Below are 18,049 nucleotides of genomic sequence, written 5' to 3'. Positions count from 1 at the left end.
CGATTAAGTCTGCCTCTTACTTTTGTTTTCGTTATTCTGCTGCTCCTCTTTTGATTCCTGTGAATTTCTTCCTTTAAAGCTGCGGTTGTTGTTTCTGCCAGCTGTGTGTGATTGTGTTTGCTGCTTGTTGTCTTCTATCGCTGTGTAAATCGAATGGATTTGTGTTTTGGATGTTAAGTCAGGCAGAAAATGATATTTTAATATGTCAAATTCGTCTTCAGGACGTTTTGATGGGCCGTCATTCACTGTTTTCTGTCATTAGTCTGAAGTTGTTAGTCTAAGTCTAAGCAGTTGATTAAAAAAACAATTTTCATGAACTGGAAACAACAAAACAGTTTTGATTAAAGGCTTCGTGGACTTGCTGACAATGGGGAGTGTAGCACCCATCCATCATCATGGTTTTGACAGACAACGATGATGATGATCATCATCATCACCTGTTGTTTTGTTAAGGCCTACTGCTGTGTTTCATGATCCGTCAGATGAGCATAACTGTGTGTGAGATGCCATGTCAAACGTCCACTGGCAACCTGAGCAGAGGAGGTGGCTCGGTGCAGTACCGCAGTTAACCTGTAGGTGTCACCCCATCATTGACAGCAGTTCGTCTTTCACCTTCCACTGAACTGACCAACAGCCAAATCCACTTAAGCTGAGTCAAAATGAAATGGCTTCTCTGTAAGTGTGTGTGTATGAGTGTGTGTGTGTGTGTGTGTGTGTGTGTATGTGTGTCTAAAGTGAATTCAATCCATCAGCCTTTTTCTCCTTTCAACGATCAAATGCACTCACTGTTAGATTTGTCTGTGTTTATTAAACTTTAAAATCCATGTTTTGCCTGAATGTGTTTGTATGCATGCATGTTGTTGTTGTTGGTGTGTGTGTGTGTGTGTGTGTGTGTTAGTGAGAAAGAGAGGTGTTGCATGTGTTTATTTGTTGAATAATTCACAGTTGGGTGTTTATAGAAGACTCTGTGGCCTCAGAGCTCCAATAACACAGGACAAATAAATATAGTGTGTGTGTGTGTGTGTGTGTGTGTGTGTGTGTGTGTGTGTGAGACACAAATATTGTGACACACACACACACTTTATCAGCCAGTCCAGGGTTGACAGTTTATTTGGACACTGTGCATGGCAGAGCTGGAATGTACCAAATATGGACGAGGGTATGCACACACAAACGCACACATTTGTTACCTGTGAAGATCACCCAGTGGCCTCATATTGTTGCATATCCTCATATCTCTTTTCTCACACACACGCACACACGCACACACACGCACACTCAGTGTTGTGGCTGGCAGGTGGTCAGTGATGGAACAGAGAGAAACAGTCTCCTCTAATCTGGAGAAAATGAAACAGACGTTTGAATGGAAATATTGATTCTTCCTCCCATTTCAATCTTCATCTGGTATTATCTGTCCCATCGCTGTGTGTGTGTGTGTGTGTGTGTGTGTGTAATACACAAGCTCACCTTTCTTTCTGTCTCTCACACGCCCTCTGAAATGATTTCCTGTCCTTTTGGAACGAGCACACAGTAACTGGTAAACTGTGTATGTGCTCAGCAATGAACTGCTGCAGACTGACTTTGCCTCCACACGGTGACAAGCGAGTGTGAAGCGGACTGCATGACGACTACATGACGGTTCAGGTTGTCTGCAGAGCTGCTAACCTGTAAACTATAACGACCACCAGGGTCCTCGGTGAAATAAATAACAGTAATGATGATACATGTGCATGACGACTCGCTGCTGTAATGCAACAGTTTCCAGTGTGGGGGCTTTGAATCAGTGCAGAAGGACAAAAATGTGAAAGTTCAGATGGAAATATGACATTTGTTTTTATGTTTGTGTGTTAATGCGAGGCTCCTCATCGCCCCACACAGATCTGGTGTTTTCATCTTGCGCTTCACGTCCGTCTTTTAGTCAGTAAATCTATTTTTTCCACATTTTTATCAATAAATTTTCGGTCATGTGCAGAAACTTATCGCTGACATTTTTCAGATTTCCCTGCATTTCCATTCAGGTTTTTTTTAAATGCACAAAAGGAAAATATGTATAAAAGCAGTTGGATGGAAATAACTACCTACTTATTTATTTCTGTAAAATTCCTGAAGAGTTCTAGCGGTCTGAATTCCTGCAAGTCTTCTGACAGATCATGTGTTTTCTGTTAATAAAAACAGAGCACGGCGAGAGGAATTTTACAGCCATTTACAAGGAAATTCAATGTTAAAATATGTAACTGAACTAGGTTAAGTATCACCAAATGTGCAGGAAAAGCCATGGCCTTCTCTACAACTTGATTAGTATTTATTAAGGTTACACAGGGGGAACGAGCGCTCTTTAAATGCTACAGAAATGTGTGAATATTTTTCAAAACTTTTGCATTTCCGTCCCTCGATCTTCCCGCAGACGTGAGCTAAGACACGTTTCATTTGGTCAACAAGTGAACTCCAGCCTGTAAACCGAACCTGTCAAGTCTCATGTAGTAATCCATTTTAAGAAAAGCATCTTGGATGTTGATATGCTAACTACTTCGCAGTGATTCACATCAACACTTTGAGGCTGGAGCGGCAAAATGTCATCCAGCTCCTCAGCTCCTCGTCATCTGACCTGAAGGAAGGAAGAAGGAGGTGCTGACGATGACAAGACAGCAGCCACAGCGTTTGAGAGTAAAATGAAGAAGAGGACAAAGTGGAGATTTCTAACCCTTGATGACCTGGAAAAAGAAACTCCATCATGTCTGGAGCTGTAAAGGTTAAGATTAAATCTGTCCGATTTAACTGTAATCCATTTTCCTTTATTTTGTTTGCCGGCGCTGTGTTGTGTTTCCGTGTCGCGCAGGTTAAACAACAGACGAGCTGCTGTTTGTTTAAACCCTCGCTGTGACCCTCCAGCTGACCTCAAATACTCCATTACTCCGATCCAGAGACGTGGACATGGACAGAAAAATGAAATGGCAGAGGGAAGGCAGGGAAATGCGCAGATAGAAAGAGGAAATGAGACAAACCCATAATATCCATCAGTTAGCCTTCCCTCTTGTCAATTCATCTTCGTTCTCCTCACAGCGGTGCATTCAAGGAAGGTCAAAACCTGGAAAATAGGCTACACACCAGGCATTTTGTCACCAGACACCCTTCACCTGCCTCCCAGCACCGAGGAGTCACGCACAACTGGGACACGGCCACAGCCAAAAATACATCAGGTGGAGCGGAGCAGCAGCACAGCATGCATTTCCACCGCATTCGTTCTGCATTTACGCCGCATTTGTTGTCCTTTTGGAAGAAGCGAAGGACCGGAACGAGGTGACATTTTGCTGCTTTTGAGTTGGGAGACTCTGAACTATTGTGTCCGCTCACACGTGTGGCCTCCCACTTCTGAAACGCGTCCTGAGTGTTTCCCCACACAGACGACCTCGTCACCGTCCCATCAGCCAATCAGTCAGACTGTTTAGTGGGACATGTGTGTCTCAAAGGACAGTAATAGTCCACCCCCGACTTCACCCAATGTAAGGTGGTTTGTTAGTTTATTCAGGACTTGAAACTGTGATCCGTCCTGAGCTGAATGAGCTTAAAGCAGCAGACTGTACCAGAGAGAATACGCTCACGTGCAGCCAGGCGATATTTTTATGTCGTGCTTTTAGGTTGTAGAAAGTCCACTTAACGGAATAAAGCTGCTCGTGTTGTCGAGGGAGCGTCAGGTCAGATTTCCAGACGCACCCTGAGCCTCGAGCCCCGCGGGGATGATACAGCAACGACACTAATGGCGGGCTACATGGCATTTAGAGCAGAAAGGTGTGACATGCAAGCCTTCACACTTGCTGTCTGTCTGTCTGTCAGTCTGTCTGTCTCTCACACACATTTGCATACACACAGGCGCTCACACACTCCTCGGGGCCTGCCATTAATAACAGCTGACCTTTGCACGTTTAGGCTGTGAAATGATAGTAAAGCAGGCGTATTTCCTTCATGTCTCATCCCTCCATCTCTCGTTCTCTCTGACTCATCCCTCCTTCGTCTGTCTGTCCATCATTCCTTCCCTGTGGGGATGTTGGTGTTTTGTTTTGCTATTTTTGCATCACGGTCGATCTGTTGTGATGTTTGGTCCGAAGAACGCGGGAGCCTTTGACCTTTTTATGACCTCAGTAAGAAAGAAAATTGTGTTTAAATGTTGCACACGGAGCAATGCCAAAGGAAACAAACTAATCCACAATTACTTGATTTAATTCATAATTAAAATCTGCAGAAAGTAATCAGGAATACTAACAATCAAGCAAAAAATTAATTGCAGTTGATCAAATGTGATTGTAAATTAAATATTTTGGGAGGTTTTGGTCAAACTAAATTTATCATTATTATTATCATTATTATTATTATTGAAATCAACAACACATCCTTTCAGCATCCTTTCAGCAAAAAAAGGCGGCGTTAATGACATCCTGGATAGGAGTAAGATGGCTGACTCTGTGGCCAAAACCTTGAAACAGCCTGAACTTTTGGAGAAACAACCTGACGTCACTTGGCAGCAGCCAATCACGCGACCCGACCAGCAGTTTCAGCCTGTTTCAGCCGCCTCTTGAAGGCTTCAGGTTGTGCCTGTGATGAAGGCCACTTGATGATCTTGATGAGATCTACCCTAAATAGTTAGACGTGTGCAAGAAGTTGTTGTTTTTTTCTTCTGTCCAAAGTCGACCAGCTCTAACTTTGTACGAAAACTCCTTCCTTTCAACTAAATTCAAAGTCTTTTTTTGTTTTCTTGGCATGAAAGTTGAAAGATGGCAGCTCAGCCAAACTCGGTTTACTTTTCTCTTTCTTCCTCAGTCGAAGTGAAAGCTTTATTTGGATGAAAGACCAGCAGAACAAAAAATAAATATTTGCCAAATTCGTTTCTCTCAGTTCACTTGAGCCATTTTCGCTCTTCTCTCCCGGTCTCTTTCCGTCCAGAGAGGTCGATGGACGACAGAAGAATTTTCTCTTCTGTCGCCGCTCTCTCCTCCTCCTCCTTTTCCTCCCTCCTCCATCTGCTTTTCAGATCGCTGTGGTCCAAAGCGGAACACAAACCAAACTTAAAACTGAAAGAGACGACCAGCTGCCATCTCTGTAAAGGTCAGCGAGGAATCCAAGGCCGCCCAGCTAAAACAACACGCACACTCACTCCGAATCCCCACGGATCCATTTCCACCTCGTTCCATTTTTACAGTTATTTTAATTCCTCCATCCATCCTTCCTCTTTTTCTTTCTCACGTTCCCCCTCTTTCTCTCTCTCTCTCTCTCTCCCTACCTCCCTCCCTCTCGTTAAGTGTTCATCCCGCCTGCCAAGCTCCTCTCCGTCTGTTTGGGAAGAAAAAACAGTTTCTAATTTGGTATCAATCTGAAGAGTCCAGTTTTGTCGTTACCCTGTGTGTGTGTGTGTGTGTGTGTGTGTGTGTGTGTGTGTGTGTGTGTGTGTGAGAGAGAGAGAGAGAGAGAGTGTGGCTTTCTCCTTTTATTCCCATGATACCATATGGGCCACACACACACACACACACACGCACACCAAGAATCTGACAGAAATAGTTGTTCTGACATTTTGGCCGATGATATTCACATCCTGTTGTCCCTGTTTACATCAGTGTCAGTGTTTATCTGTCTCTCTTCAGTCTGTGATGGTTTGAAAATGATCCGTTTCGTTATTTTTTGGCAGCGTGGTCTAACACGTTCGTCCCACGGATTGTTTAATTGCGCTCAAAATTTTAAATTGACAGAAAAGCGCCTCGAGTTAACACTTTGAATCTCTGTTTTTGCACAGTTTTAGCTGTTGTCCTTGATTCCTTGAGATACGTAGAAAAGCCAGTTTTGACAAAAGATGATGTGTGAAATTAAGCTTTATCCTTGCTAGAAGCTGACCTCAAGGGAAGTATTGGACAAATAGGACAAATTATGAAGGCAGGATGTGTTCATCTGTGCTTGGCGTGTTGGTCTTTTGAACACTGTTTATCTAAACAGTTGTATGACTATGTCTCCTGGACTTCTACACCCAGCAGTAATTTGTGGTTGTGCTGTGTGAATGCTGAATCTCTGCTTTCAAGCTCTAGTCTGGTTTCCACCAGCCAATAAGAAATATTTTGCTCATTAGAGTACTGACTTGGTCAGTGGTTACTTGGTTGGCAGTTGTCGAGGCGAGCACTGCTCACATTTCCCAGCTCTCGGTGGGATTTGAACCGCAGCCTGAGGGTCACATCCTCCTCTGCTGCTCGTGCTCTCTGTGCTGCCGCCGCTGTCCATTTGTCCTCTATGGAGATAAACTGTTGTTTACACTGCAGGCCACATAGGAAGTCAACCATGGCGAGAGGAATCTGTCTGTGCGCCCTGATGGTGTGCACCGCCGGTGTGTTTGCCTTCGTTATTTATAACTGGCCCTCGTAAGAATAGACCAAAGGAACACCTTGAAAAACGGTAGTGGGTTTTGTCATTTTGCAGTTGGAAGTCAGCTGAGAATTAGCTTAGCTTTAAGGAGGGAGTATTGAATTGGAGTAATTGAAACCTGTGTGTGTGTTTCGTGTCTCTGCATGCATACATTTACTTGTAGGACCTTAAATGAATATTTGTATGAGTACGTGTTCTTTAGATAAGGTGTTTGTACATATGCAAAAGCATCCCTTATTGTACGTTATGCTTTAGTGTGTGTGTGTGTGTGTGTGTGTGTGGAGCAGGTGTTGTGCGTCACCACCCACCATCCATCAAGTCAAATGGGCGAATGACAGGAAGAACCAAAACAAATCCCTTGCTTCGGCAAGTATAAACGACTGATGCCGACCAATGACAAGTGTTTATTTTGTGTGTGTGTGTGTACGTGTGTGCGTGAGAGAGAGAGAGAGAGAGAAAGGTGTACATGTTGGTGTGTCTGTATTTGTGTAATTTTGACTCAGAGAGGGCAAAGCAAATGAGTGTGTGAGAGTTGGAGAATAGTGTTTATTGTTTTACCAGTTCAGTAGGTGGACACACACACACACACACACACACACACACACACACACACACACACACACAGGCTTATTATCCCGCTCGGTGAGCATGCAAAGTAAACATTTCCAAGATGACCATCTCAGTCCCAGTTCGGCTCATGATAAACTTGCTCTTTTTACCGGCTGACATCAGCTTTTAAACTTGACTGTTATGTTAAAATCAGGTCAGAAGAGCAGCAGATTCACCTCACAGCCTTCCTCCATTGCTGTTGTGACTGTAGGTCTTCTACCGCTTGTTCTCTTTTCTATTGAATGTAAGTAACAAGTGATTTTTCTCGCTGATGACATTTTTTTTTCTGTGGGAACATTTGGGAGAAAGTTGAGGTCAAATTTTTATTAAGATAATTTGAGAAGTGAGGACCGTTTTTTGGAAAGCACTGAATTAGATTTTGGTTGAAGTTAGGGTCAGGGGCTCGAGAACGCATTATGTCAGTGAGGGTCCTCACAAGTAGAGAGAGTGTGTGTGTGTGTGTGTGTGTGTGTGTGTGTGTGTGTGTGGTGACGTGTAGTGATGACCTCCTCCAGCTGTCGGTGGATAATGAGAAGCTGTCAACAGCAAGAGGACAGGACACACACTCACATTCATGGTTACACAAGCAAACACACATTATACTTACACACAAGAGCACACACACACACACACACACACACACACAGAGTTCAAAGGCCTTATTAGTGTAGAGGTTGACACGCACGCTGTAAGACTAATGTGTGTGCACACCCACATCGGGTCTGTCCTGTTCACTCTGTCCCCACTGTTGACTTCTTCTTTCTTGATTTTCGGGCAGCTCAGGTTTATTCCTTTAACAGGTTTGTGAGGACTCAAGTGGTCCAGTCTGTGTCCCAGTCTGTCACAGGAAGTCTGAGCGAGCTCTGGCTCATCATTGGCACTGTTTTCACTGGGATCCGTTGTAAACTCTGCGAATCCCTGCTGACCCGGAGCATGAAAACTGCTGCACGGTTGTTGTTTTTCCAGAGCTGATGATGGAATTACTCAAGGAGTGATCCATCTCGCTTCCTCGCCATCTCTGCTGAGAGCTGCACATGCTCAGCACTGACTGGGCACTAAATTGCGGGTGGGTAAAAGATGTTTAGGAGATGAAGCACAAGTGAATATTTCTCTTATGCTGGAAACAGGAGTTTGGTTGGGTGGGGTTTAAGTGGAGGTGGGTGATTTAGCCAAAACATAACATAACCATCTGTTTCAATTAACCTCCTGATTTTCTCCATTTTCACCATTAAAAAACAATATAGCATGAAAGCTCATCCACCATGCTCGTTCTGGTGGGGTTGTGGGCGTGTGGTGCAGGTGACTTCAGCTAATTTATTGGCTAATTTGTCCTAAACTGTCCCAAACTATCCGTCAACCTCGAGATGTTTTACTGACGTTTTTTAATCAGCGTGCATTGCCTACGATTACAAGACTTTGAACGCAGCACGTGGTGATGTGGTTTGGTCCCCGTCGTTCAGCAAATAGCTCAGTTAAACGTCCAGCATCTGTCCATCTTGAGGTCTTTCACTAACTTTGCTGGACTCTCTCCATTTATATATATTTTGTTTTTGTGAACACACAGAAACTCTGAAAGGTTTCGGGTGGATGCAGGCTCCTCATGAGGGTGGAGGAGATGTGGAGAGGAGCTCTGGTGTTGAGTTTTCTCTCTCCTCCTTTCACACTCTGCTAGCTTCTCTTAATTTCTAATCACCGTCCACTCTTCTCTTCTCATGATGGCACGCAGGTTCATCATGATTGTGTGCATGTTTGTTTCATACTTTCTAGACCACAGCTGACCTACCCCCAACACACACACACACACACACACACACACACACACACACACACACACACCAGCAGGTTGGACCCCAGGGCTCAGTTTGGGAGGAAACTCCCTTTCTAATTTTCCTCATAAAGACTCTAATGAAGACTAATGATGGAGCAAAGTGTGTGTGTGTGTGTGTGTGTGTGTGTGTTTTAACTGCCTTGCTGTTCTGTCTGGGAATGTCTCTGTTCTCTTCTACCTCCTTCTTCCTTCCCCCTCCTCCATCATTTCCATCACTTTTTATCCTCCTTTTGTTTTCTGTCTGTGTCCCTTCATGTTTACTCTTTTCACTCTTCATCTTTTCAGCCCATGTTTGTTCTTTTCTCTCCTCGTTTTCACCCTTCTGGTGCTTTCTCCTTCGTCGTTATCTCCTCCCACAGTTCTATTCCTTTTTCATGTTTTCCTTCTCTCACAGCCTCCTCTGTTGGACGTTTGTGTCCTCTCCAGACATGCGTGTTCTCATCAGTTTGTGTCCCTAAGGGAACGGATGAGCATTTAATGTAAAGGACGCGAGTTGGGACTGATGCTTTGTTCCTGTTTCCTCACAGGCTGAAGTGTCATGGTCAGCGAACACATCATCAGCTCTGGCTGTAACTTCTTGCACGTTGTTGTTGTTGTTGTTGTTGTTGTGCAGACTGAAGTTGCTGTTTGTCCATGAGGTCGTGATGCTTTAGTGAAGTCCAGGTGTTGAGCCTCGGCTTCTGTGGAGTCGGTGAAGTTGGCGGCAGTGGCGGTTTCTGTCATTTTGCTGCCTAAAATGACAAACCATTACGTCTTAATGCATTAGTGTATGTGCATGTTAATTTGTGTTAATTAGTTATTTGATGTCTCAAAATAGGGTGAGAAATTTATGCTCTGAGGTTTATCTGGAGCAAAGAGAAGAAGCAGTGAGTTGTTAGATCGACCGGTAGTTGTTTTTGGGTGGATTTGCCCTTTTTAAAAATCAATAATAAACCTTTTCATGATGGGTCACTGTTTGTCCCAGACATGTTTCTCACTTTTTATCTTTTCATTACGCTTCATCCTCTTCCCGTCTCTCTATCTTCGCTCCTTAAACGCTCATCATTTCATCATGTTACACCTCCTTCTCTCCCCACTCCGTCCATCATCTCCCCACCACCTCCACCTCTCTTTCCCCCTTTTCCTCCCCTCTTTCTCTCCACCTTCCTTTTTCCTTCATTTCCTCCCACGCCGCCCCTCAGATCCTTCAATCTCTTTTCTTTGCGCTGTCACCTTTTCATCCTTCCTCGTTGCCTCCTTCGCTTTCTGTCCATCCTTCTTCATCTCTGGCTATTTTTCCTCTCCGTCCATCGCTCTGTGTTTCTGCCTCCATTAGGGGGAAATGGAAAAAGTGACATCAGCTATTTGGTAAACTGAGAGAGATGGAGAGAGAAAGAGAGAGAGAGACACGGAAGAGATGAAACGAGAGGACAGAAAAATGGAAGGCAAAGATCAAAAGAGCGACATTAGGAGTGACTGTGAGGGAGAGAGAAAAGGAAAGCAGGAGGATGGTGACAGAGGTGAGGAAGAATTAGACAAAAGTATGAGGAAGAGACGAGTGAGAGAGGTAGAGATCCATTAGAGAGAGTGAGAGAGAGAGAGAGAGGGAAAGGCTTCACCTCATTAACCTCGTAATGCAGAGTAAATATACAGTCTAAATGGAACATAGACAACGTGTGTGTGTTTACTCCCAGGCTTCTGTGTGTGTGTGTGTGTGTGTGTGTGTGTGGAATGCATTACCAGAATACCACAGTGCCTATCTGTATTTGTACTGTGTGTGTGTATTGCAATCCTGTAAAGATAATTTTACTGTCGTGGAGAGAGACTGATTCGTTATTAGCTCAGTCTGTACATATGACAAACCTTAAAAATGCTTAAATTATTTTTTTTTGTTGTTTTCCCCCTTTGGTGTTTTGTCCAGCTTTGTGATGCATGTAAAACGAGTTATTCTCTCCCCCTGAAAGCACTGATCATTTGTACTCCTGCGTTTTCTTCCATGACTTGTTGTGCGACACGTTTGCATAACATGCGCAAAATTAACAGATTTCTGCTTCCTGTTCACTTCCTCTCTGTGAGATGGAAGGCAAGTTCGTATCTTGGCCTTGAGCGTAGGCCATCTTTGAACTGTGTCTGACGTAAGGTTGACCCTGCTTGGCTGTCTTAGTTTGTCCATCTTGGCTGACTGTCGTTGTTGTGTCAAACCGGCCAGCATTAAAAACTAAAAGAGAGATGCTGCCCGAATGACAGCGGGTCAGTAGAAACGGTTAAAATGCACAAATCCCTTCTCTTTGACATTGTTGTGTTACTTTGATTAGCGTCCAGTAGTTAGCTTGCTTGGATTACACAGCGTTTGCTGTGTAGGCGGATGCTAATATGGACCAGACTCCTGCTCCAACATGTGCAGTGGTGAGGTTTTTGGCTCAGAGCAGTTCTTGTGGTGATACTTGGTTACAGTGATTTCCTGTCTGTATGACAGCTTCTTATTTCTAATGAAAACACACTTGGCTCTCAGCCCAGAGTGTTTTGGCTCTTTCTGAGGATGTAAGTATTCATAAACAGCTCTTAAATACATAGTTTTATTTATTTATTTAAAGTATCAGTAATTTCCTCAAACAGCTGGTCATGGTAGATGTTAGCAAATTTCCCTCAGACAGGAGGAAATGCATTTGTTGGATGTTCAGTAGCTGAGTAATAGTGATTTGGTGCTACATTGAGTATTTGTGGAAGCAGTACTGGTGTGTGTGTGTGTGTGTGTGTGTGTGTGTGTGTGTGTGTGTGTGTGTGTGTGTGTAAAACACCAGCAGACAGCAGTCATTATAATACTGTATATTTGCAGTCAGCTCAAATCCAGAGAACAGTGACAGACTGAGAGATCATCAGGAGAAAAAAAAAATAAAAACAAGAAAACGCTGAATGTTGTTTCTATCTACATGGAATACCCCTTTAACACCAAAGCCCGCCCACCCTGGCCCCACCCCTCCCGAACCCTTTCGTACACATCTCAAATAGTAATAAACAAATAAACAAATCAAACACGCAGTGGAATAAACAAAACCGCAACACAACAGTCTGCACTCTTAGTAGGTCAGAAAATCAGGGGATTAAAATGTTTCTTGTGTTTGATGAAGCCGAGGAGCGCTTGATTTCTGCACCTGAAGTAGTCGCCGTCGCTTTAACGGATGAGATCAAACCACAAAGGAATTGTTCTTATGGAAAGTCCATGATAAAAGTTCGGGGCAGTTTGAAAGCAGACAAACCGAGCGCTCCTCGTCTTTAATTTGACCAACTCCACAAAGCTGACTATTACTTCCTGGTCACAGGGAACGGGGGTCAAAAGGTGAGACAGGTTCAGAGACGAGGGAGAGAAGTCAACGTACCTTTAGGATATAACATTGTGTCTAAAAATCACGCCGTTGTCGTTAAAAAAAGGATTTGTTTTCTTCTTTAACTCAAGCATCATTTGAGAAACTGATTTCACGAGTTAAGGGTGATAGAAAATACTTTTTACATTGAAAAGCTGCATCCAATCTTTTCAGAGTAATGCCTCCTTATAGAGAGAGAGAGAGAGAAAATAAAGGAAAAATAGAAGAGGCAAGGAAAAGGTTGAGCAAAAAAAGACACATAGCGAGAAAATAGAGGAAGAGTGTATAAGAGGGGGATGGAGGTAAGGAGGATAAAATAAGCCAAATGACAACATAAAAGTTTTCCCATGCATTTTTTTCAGTCCTTGTACAGAAAACAAAAATGAATGAAACATGAGAGACAGAAATAGCCTCCCAAGTTGTTTTCCTTCGGGTTTTTTTCCCCTTTCCAATATGTTTTTCCACTTTTTTTTAAACACCTCCCCCCTCTGGTCCTGAGCTCCTCCGATTTGCTGATTGCCGTCCAATCAGAGGGTGTTGGTAGCCAGCCAATAAGGTTGATGGAAGTCACATCAAATCCAGAGAGGGTTTGAAAAATGTCTTTTTTTTTTCCTTCTTCCTCTGTTAGTAAATAAGAACGTCTAGTCTTTCTGCGTTGTCCGCACCAATCAGAAACAGTCGTTTGGTCCTGTGTACCACATCCTGTCACTGGACCACTGAAGAAGTCTCGTCCAATCAAACTGATCCCTGGTGATCCCTGGTGATCCCACATGATTCCTGATGAGGACTGTCCAAATGTGAGCCCGCGCTGATGTCACTCTGGCCCGTTTGCTTTCCTGCCCCTGACTTTGCTCGGGAATGATTCTTATTTTTCAGTTTTTCAAAACAAACGAGGGAATGAGAGAAGTCCTGGTGCAGGGAGAGAAAAGGTGGAATGAATGGAGTTAAATTTGTCTGAAAATAAGAAAGGAAGAAGTGGCGCCCCCTGGTGAGTCCAAACCGAGGGGTGTGGCCTCCTAGTAGTCTCATTGTTTCAAAGCAACATCAAAAAGTTCGCGTGTAGCAAAGGTATCCCGCCGGGGGAGGTGGTCAGAGTGGGCTGGTGGAGTTCTTCTGTGCAGGTGGGGGAAGGGACAGGTTGGGAAGGTGGGTGGGGTTTCTGGAGGCGGAGTCCTTCTTTCTAGAACATCATGGGGGTCTTCAGAAACGCCCGGGATTCTGCGTCAAAAAAGGGAAAACACACAAAGGAATCAAATCAAATCAATATTTAAATGCTTGTAGCTAACTCAGGTTGAAACAATTATTCTCCTAGTTAATCTTGATTTGTTACAATGTATTAATATTAATTGGCTGATGTCAGTAACTGCTAAATAATACGGTTCATCAAAATTATTTCAGCTCTTCTGTTTTCTCAGGTTTCTGTCAGGAGTTAAACACATTCACTGTACTTCTCCTCTAAAGTTTAACATGAGAGAGACAGAGTTTTCCTCGACAAGTTCCTGCAAATGTTTCACAATAAAAGCCTTGGATTGCGTCCAGTGAAATGCTAGAAGGTATTTAAGTTGAAACTGATACAGGAAGCATTAGTTTGTCCTAAGGATCAAAACCAGGCTACACCCTAAAGTGTTTAGTGTGTAACATAAGGTTAGACAGCGTAACCTGCACCAGCTTCGATAAGCATGACAAGCATGAAATTAAAGCAGTTTAAGCTCGTACGCCGGACCGCGCCAGGCAGCCAGATCACCGTGATGCCAGACGTTTTGTCTGCACCAAGCCGTGAACTCTGCTGGTGCACATTTCAAATGAATTAAAATACACAATGAAGTTAAACTTGCGCAGGAACCTTCGGACTCTGATTCTGATTTTTAAAGCAGGATGTTTGGTTTTTCTTTTCAAAGTGTTGCATCTTGTTCTCCCTTTATGCAGCATCCGTTTATGATAGAAATCTCATATCTCCAATTTTGCCAGGGTCGGCTCTCCCTTTCTCTCATTTCACCTCCGTCGTTCTCCTTCCGCTCCCTGTAGTGCTGTTGCTGCTCCCGCCCACACACACACACACACACACACACACACACACACACACACATGCGTGTAACAGAAGTGCACACACACACCTTCCTCTCCCTGCGGTGTCATTGTTTTCTGCGAACGTTGCAAAGTGTTTACATTTCTGCATAACAGCAACCATAAACCTGCCCGCCCTCCTCTTTCCCCTCTCTCCATCTCGCACTTCTCTTTCTCTTGCCCTCCACTACTTTGTTCCCCCCCTTCCTCTGCTCTTTGTCATCCTCTTTGCCTCTCATTTTGTCCTTTATCATTCTTAGTTTCTCTCAGATGTGAAACAGGTTTGAGGTCTCTGTGCTGAAGTAAAAAAGAAAAAAAACTTTCTTAAATTTTCTCTTTCATCTTGCGCTCGCCCCTCGTTTCCTCCTTCATACTCCCTGCCTTCCCTCCTTTTCATCCCTCTCATCTCCTGCCCTTCCCTATTTTTATCACTCCACGATCCACTCGAACCCCCTCCTCTCCTCTTCTTTCATCCCTCTATTCTACATGCATCCTCCTCCTCCTCCTCACCTCCCCTCTGCTCCCTCCTGTCCTCTATCTGTTACTCTCATATTATTTTTATCCCGACCCATTCTTCTCTCTGTCCTCTCCCGTCCTTTCTTTCCCTCCTTTAGGCGGCAGGTTTGGCCTGGTGCTTTAAAAACACCGTCCTGCAGCTTAAAAAGCCGCAGCCTTGAAAAAGTTGACATATTTAAATATCTTGTTCTGGCTAACGAATGGTCCGAAAAGGGGGGTCCTACGACATCCTGCTACATTTATCTTGGAGAAACTGGAACCAGAGAATATTCTTGTTTAAAAGGCGCCTCTGTGCGTGTTATTTTTCCGCGGGTTTAACATAAACTCGCGCTCCGCCGCTAGCGAAAAGTGGTGATGTAGCTTACAGTGCTGATGTCCTCCCCACAGAGAGACAGAGAGAGAGGCTGACGTGTTAGCTCGGAGGTGGAAGTGGATTTTTATTGCTGTTAAAAAATCATTTGAAGATTTGTCCGTTGCCGCCTGTAGAAACACTGCTGCGGCACACACATTTTCTTGTCCTCTCTGCGTGTGTGTGTAGTTTAGCTCCGCCCCCGGCCATGTTCAGACACACCTGAAGGCTAGAGGGTTTGTATGTAGCAACGTCGTCACCTGAAGGTCACAATGTTTGGGCAACACACACATGAACGCACACGGTGCTTTCTGATAGATGTGATCAATTGAAAGCAAGTGTCTTTATGCTCTTGATGTGTTATAAACTACAGACTGATGGGGCTTATAATGCATAATGACTATCATAAGTCCTCACTGTGTGTGTTCTGCAAACATGTCGTCTCACATGCGGGATGCTGTCCCGACACTTCAGGGAGGAACGACCAAACCAGTATCAGCTGACGGGAACGCCAGTGTCCCAGTAAAATCATTTAACTGTTCTGAGGAGGACTGCAGGAAGTTTGTCGTGGTGCGAGAAATTAAAACCTGTTAGCGTGTCGATAAGAACTCCCTCCAAAGTAAAAGATTCTTTGTTCTTATTAACTTTATCTTCTCTAATAATTTAAATCTCTCTGCTCACCTTTCCTAGTTTTTTTTTTTCTCCTTTGTTGCCATTTTTGTCCCAGTTTTGACCTGGCAGCCTTGTTTCCTCCCCCTCTGTCACTATAAAACACACACCTCAGGCGTGTGTGTGTGTGTGTGTGTGTTTCCTGTCCTGGTTAAAAATGACACTGACCTGCCTTGTTAAAAGTCTATCAGCTGGGTGGAGGAAATGTCACCAGGTCTCGGAACAAGGTCACATTTTTCAACTTCCTCTCGAGGAATCTGCACACTCCTCCTCCTCCTCAACCCTCTTTCTCCTGCCCTCCTTTTCCTCCTATCCCATGCATCCCCCTTTTCCTGTCCTCACTCTTTTCCTCTTTCCCTCCTACTCAACCCCTCTTTCTCCTCCTCTGCTTTTCCCGCTTCCATCTAACCCCTTTTCCCTTCCCGTTTCTCCACCTGTTCTTCTCGTCTCCACCTGCTCTCCATTTTCCTCCCCTCCACCTGTTATTTTCTGATTTTGTATCTGGATTCCTCCCTTTCCTCGCTCCTGTCCCACTTCTTCTAATCCTTCTTCCTTCCTGTCCCACCACCAATTTTAATCATCTTTTCCTTCTCCCCCCCCTTCTTTCAGTCTGTACTACACTTCCTCTGCCTCCCCTTTCTCCCATATTTCCCTTCATTCCTCTCTCCTTCCTCACTTTCTTTCCATCTCCATCTTTTATATTTTGTACGGCCAATTAGTCTTTAAACAACAGAGAGAAACCGATCTTTTCTTTTTTAACCCCCCCCCCCCCCAGCTTCTCTCCTTCTTCCTCTCTCCCTCTTTTTCTGATTGTAATGCCGATGTCTTTCTTTGTATTCAGCAGTTTTCTCCTCACTCGTTAATTAAGAGTGTGGAAGGTGAGAGAGGCAGGGGAGAGGTGTGTGTGTGTGTGTGTGTGTGTGTGTGAGTAAACTACCGTAGGAGAAAAATGCTTTTATGGCAGGAGGGATGAGTGTGAGTTTGTCAGTGTGTGTGCGCAAGCGAGCAAGGCAGCAAAGGGGTCCTACTGGGCCAATCAACATTAATGAAATCAGGTGGGTCTGCGTGTGTGTGTGTGTGTGTGTGTGTGTGTGTGTTGGAGTGCTTGGCTTGCAGAAGAGAGGGGATCTAAAAGGGGTCTAAAGAGGAGAGAGAGCTAATTAGAGTTCCCTGTCTCACCAGAGTGTGGATCAAACACACACACACACTGAAATGCACAACTTACAGGTACAGAGTGTATACACACACACACACACACACACACACACAAAGCCTGTGTGTGTGTGTGTGTGCCTGTAGATATTCATTTATACACACGCAGAGTTCCAAGTGAAGGTTTTCAATGTCAGGGAGGACTGAGCACAGCTGGTGGAAAGAGGACGGCACACGCATACTAACACACACACACACACACACACGCGCCAGTGCTGCACTTGTGAGGACCCTCATTGGCATAATGCAAGTCCATAACTCTGACATAAAGCTGAGTCTTAACCATCAGGAAGTGAGGACACGTCCTAGCCTTCCAAAAATGTCCTCACTTTACAGCCATGTCTTAGCTTTTCAAAATCCCCCCCAAAAAATTGAGTCCTCCGTCGCCAGAAATGTCCCACAACAGCAATAATTCGTGGTCCAAAAATGTCCCCAGTCTCTGAAATTTTACATTCGCTAAACTGGTCTCCCTTTACAAACATTCCATTTAGTGTTAAAATCAAAAAATTCAGCTTGCTGAATTTGTCCAACCAGCAGTCCCACACTCAAAGATTCTTCATAACCGTCAAAGAAAAGCAGCAAATCCTGACATTCAATACGCCGGAACGACGCCTGAAACAATCAATCGATCAGCAAAATCGTCTGCAGCTTATTTTCTTTAAACCAACTGACTAATTGATTCAGCTCGACTTTCCAAAACAGCTCAACGTTCTCCAAAAAGCATCCTCACCCCTTCGGCCTACAGTTCAACACACACGACCTTTCAATGAAATACACCCGCGTCACACACAAATACACACACACACACACTGACATCCGCTCAATGAAATATTTCCAAACACACACTAACATGTGTGTCTGATAAGGTGCACATCAAAGGGAGGCCACAGTGTCTCCGTGTCTGCTTAATGTCTGCACTAATCCAGCCTGGGCCCCAACACACACATGTGCCTACCATGTGTGTGTGTGTGTGTGTGTGTGTGTGTGTAAGTCTTGTAAGTCTGCCTTGGAACATGCTCGTGTACATGCTTGTGTACACTGTCATATCTGTCAGTATGTGGAGCG

At 44.2% G+C, this 18,049-nt stretch overlaps 1 protein-coding gene and 1 long non-coding RNA gene across 2 annotated transcripts in view; one reads left to right on the top strand and one right to left on the bottom strand.

Moving 5' to 3' along the window:
• Positions 1–18,049, top strand: part of LOC124054771 — a 74,744-nt gene that overhangs the window by 1,402 nt on the left and 55,293 nt on the right. The window lies entirely within an intron of this gene.
• LOC124054710 (dachshund homolog 2-like) overlaps positions 11,624–18,049 on the bottom strand; it is a 62,543-nt gene continuing 56,117 nt past the window's right edge. Inside the window, exon 12 of the mRNA XM_046381033.1 lies at positions 11,624–13,392. Within this exon, the coding sequence (XP_046236989.1) occupies positions 13,355–13,392 (38 nt within the window). The 3' untranslated portion in view covers positions 11,624–13,354. The remainder of the gene's footprint in view (positions 13,393–18,049) is intronic.

This window comes from Scatophagus argus, chromosome 23, assembly GCF_020382885.2.
Source record: "Scatophagus argus isolate fScaArg1 chromosome 23, fScaArg1.pri, whole genome shotgun sequence".
Taxonomy (NCBI): Eukaryota; Metazoa; Chordata; class Actinopteri; family Scatophagidae; genus Scatophagus; species Scatophagus argus.
The sequence above is the reverse complement of the archived record's forward strand: the minus strand, read 5'-3'. Positions and strand labels throughout refer to the sequence as shown.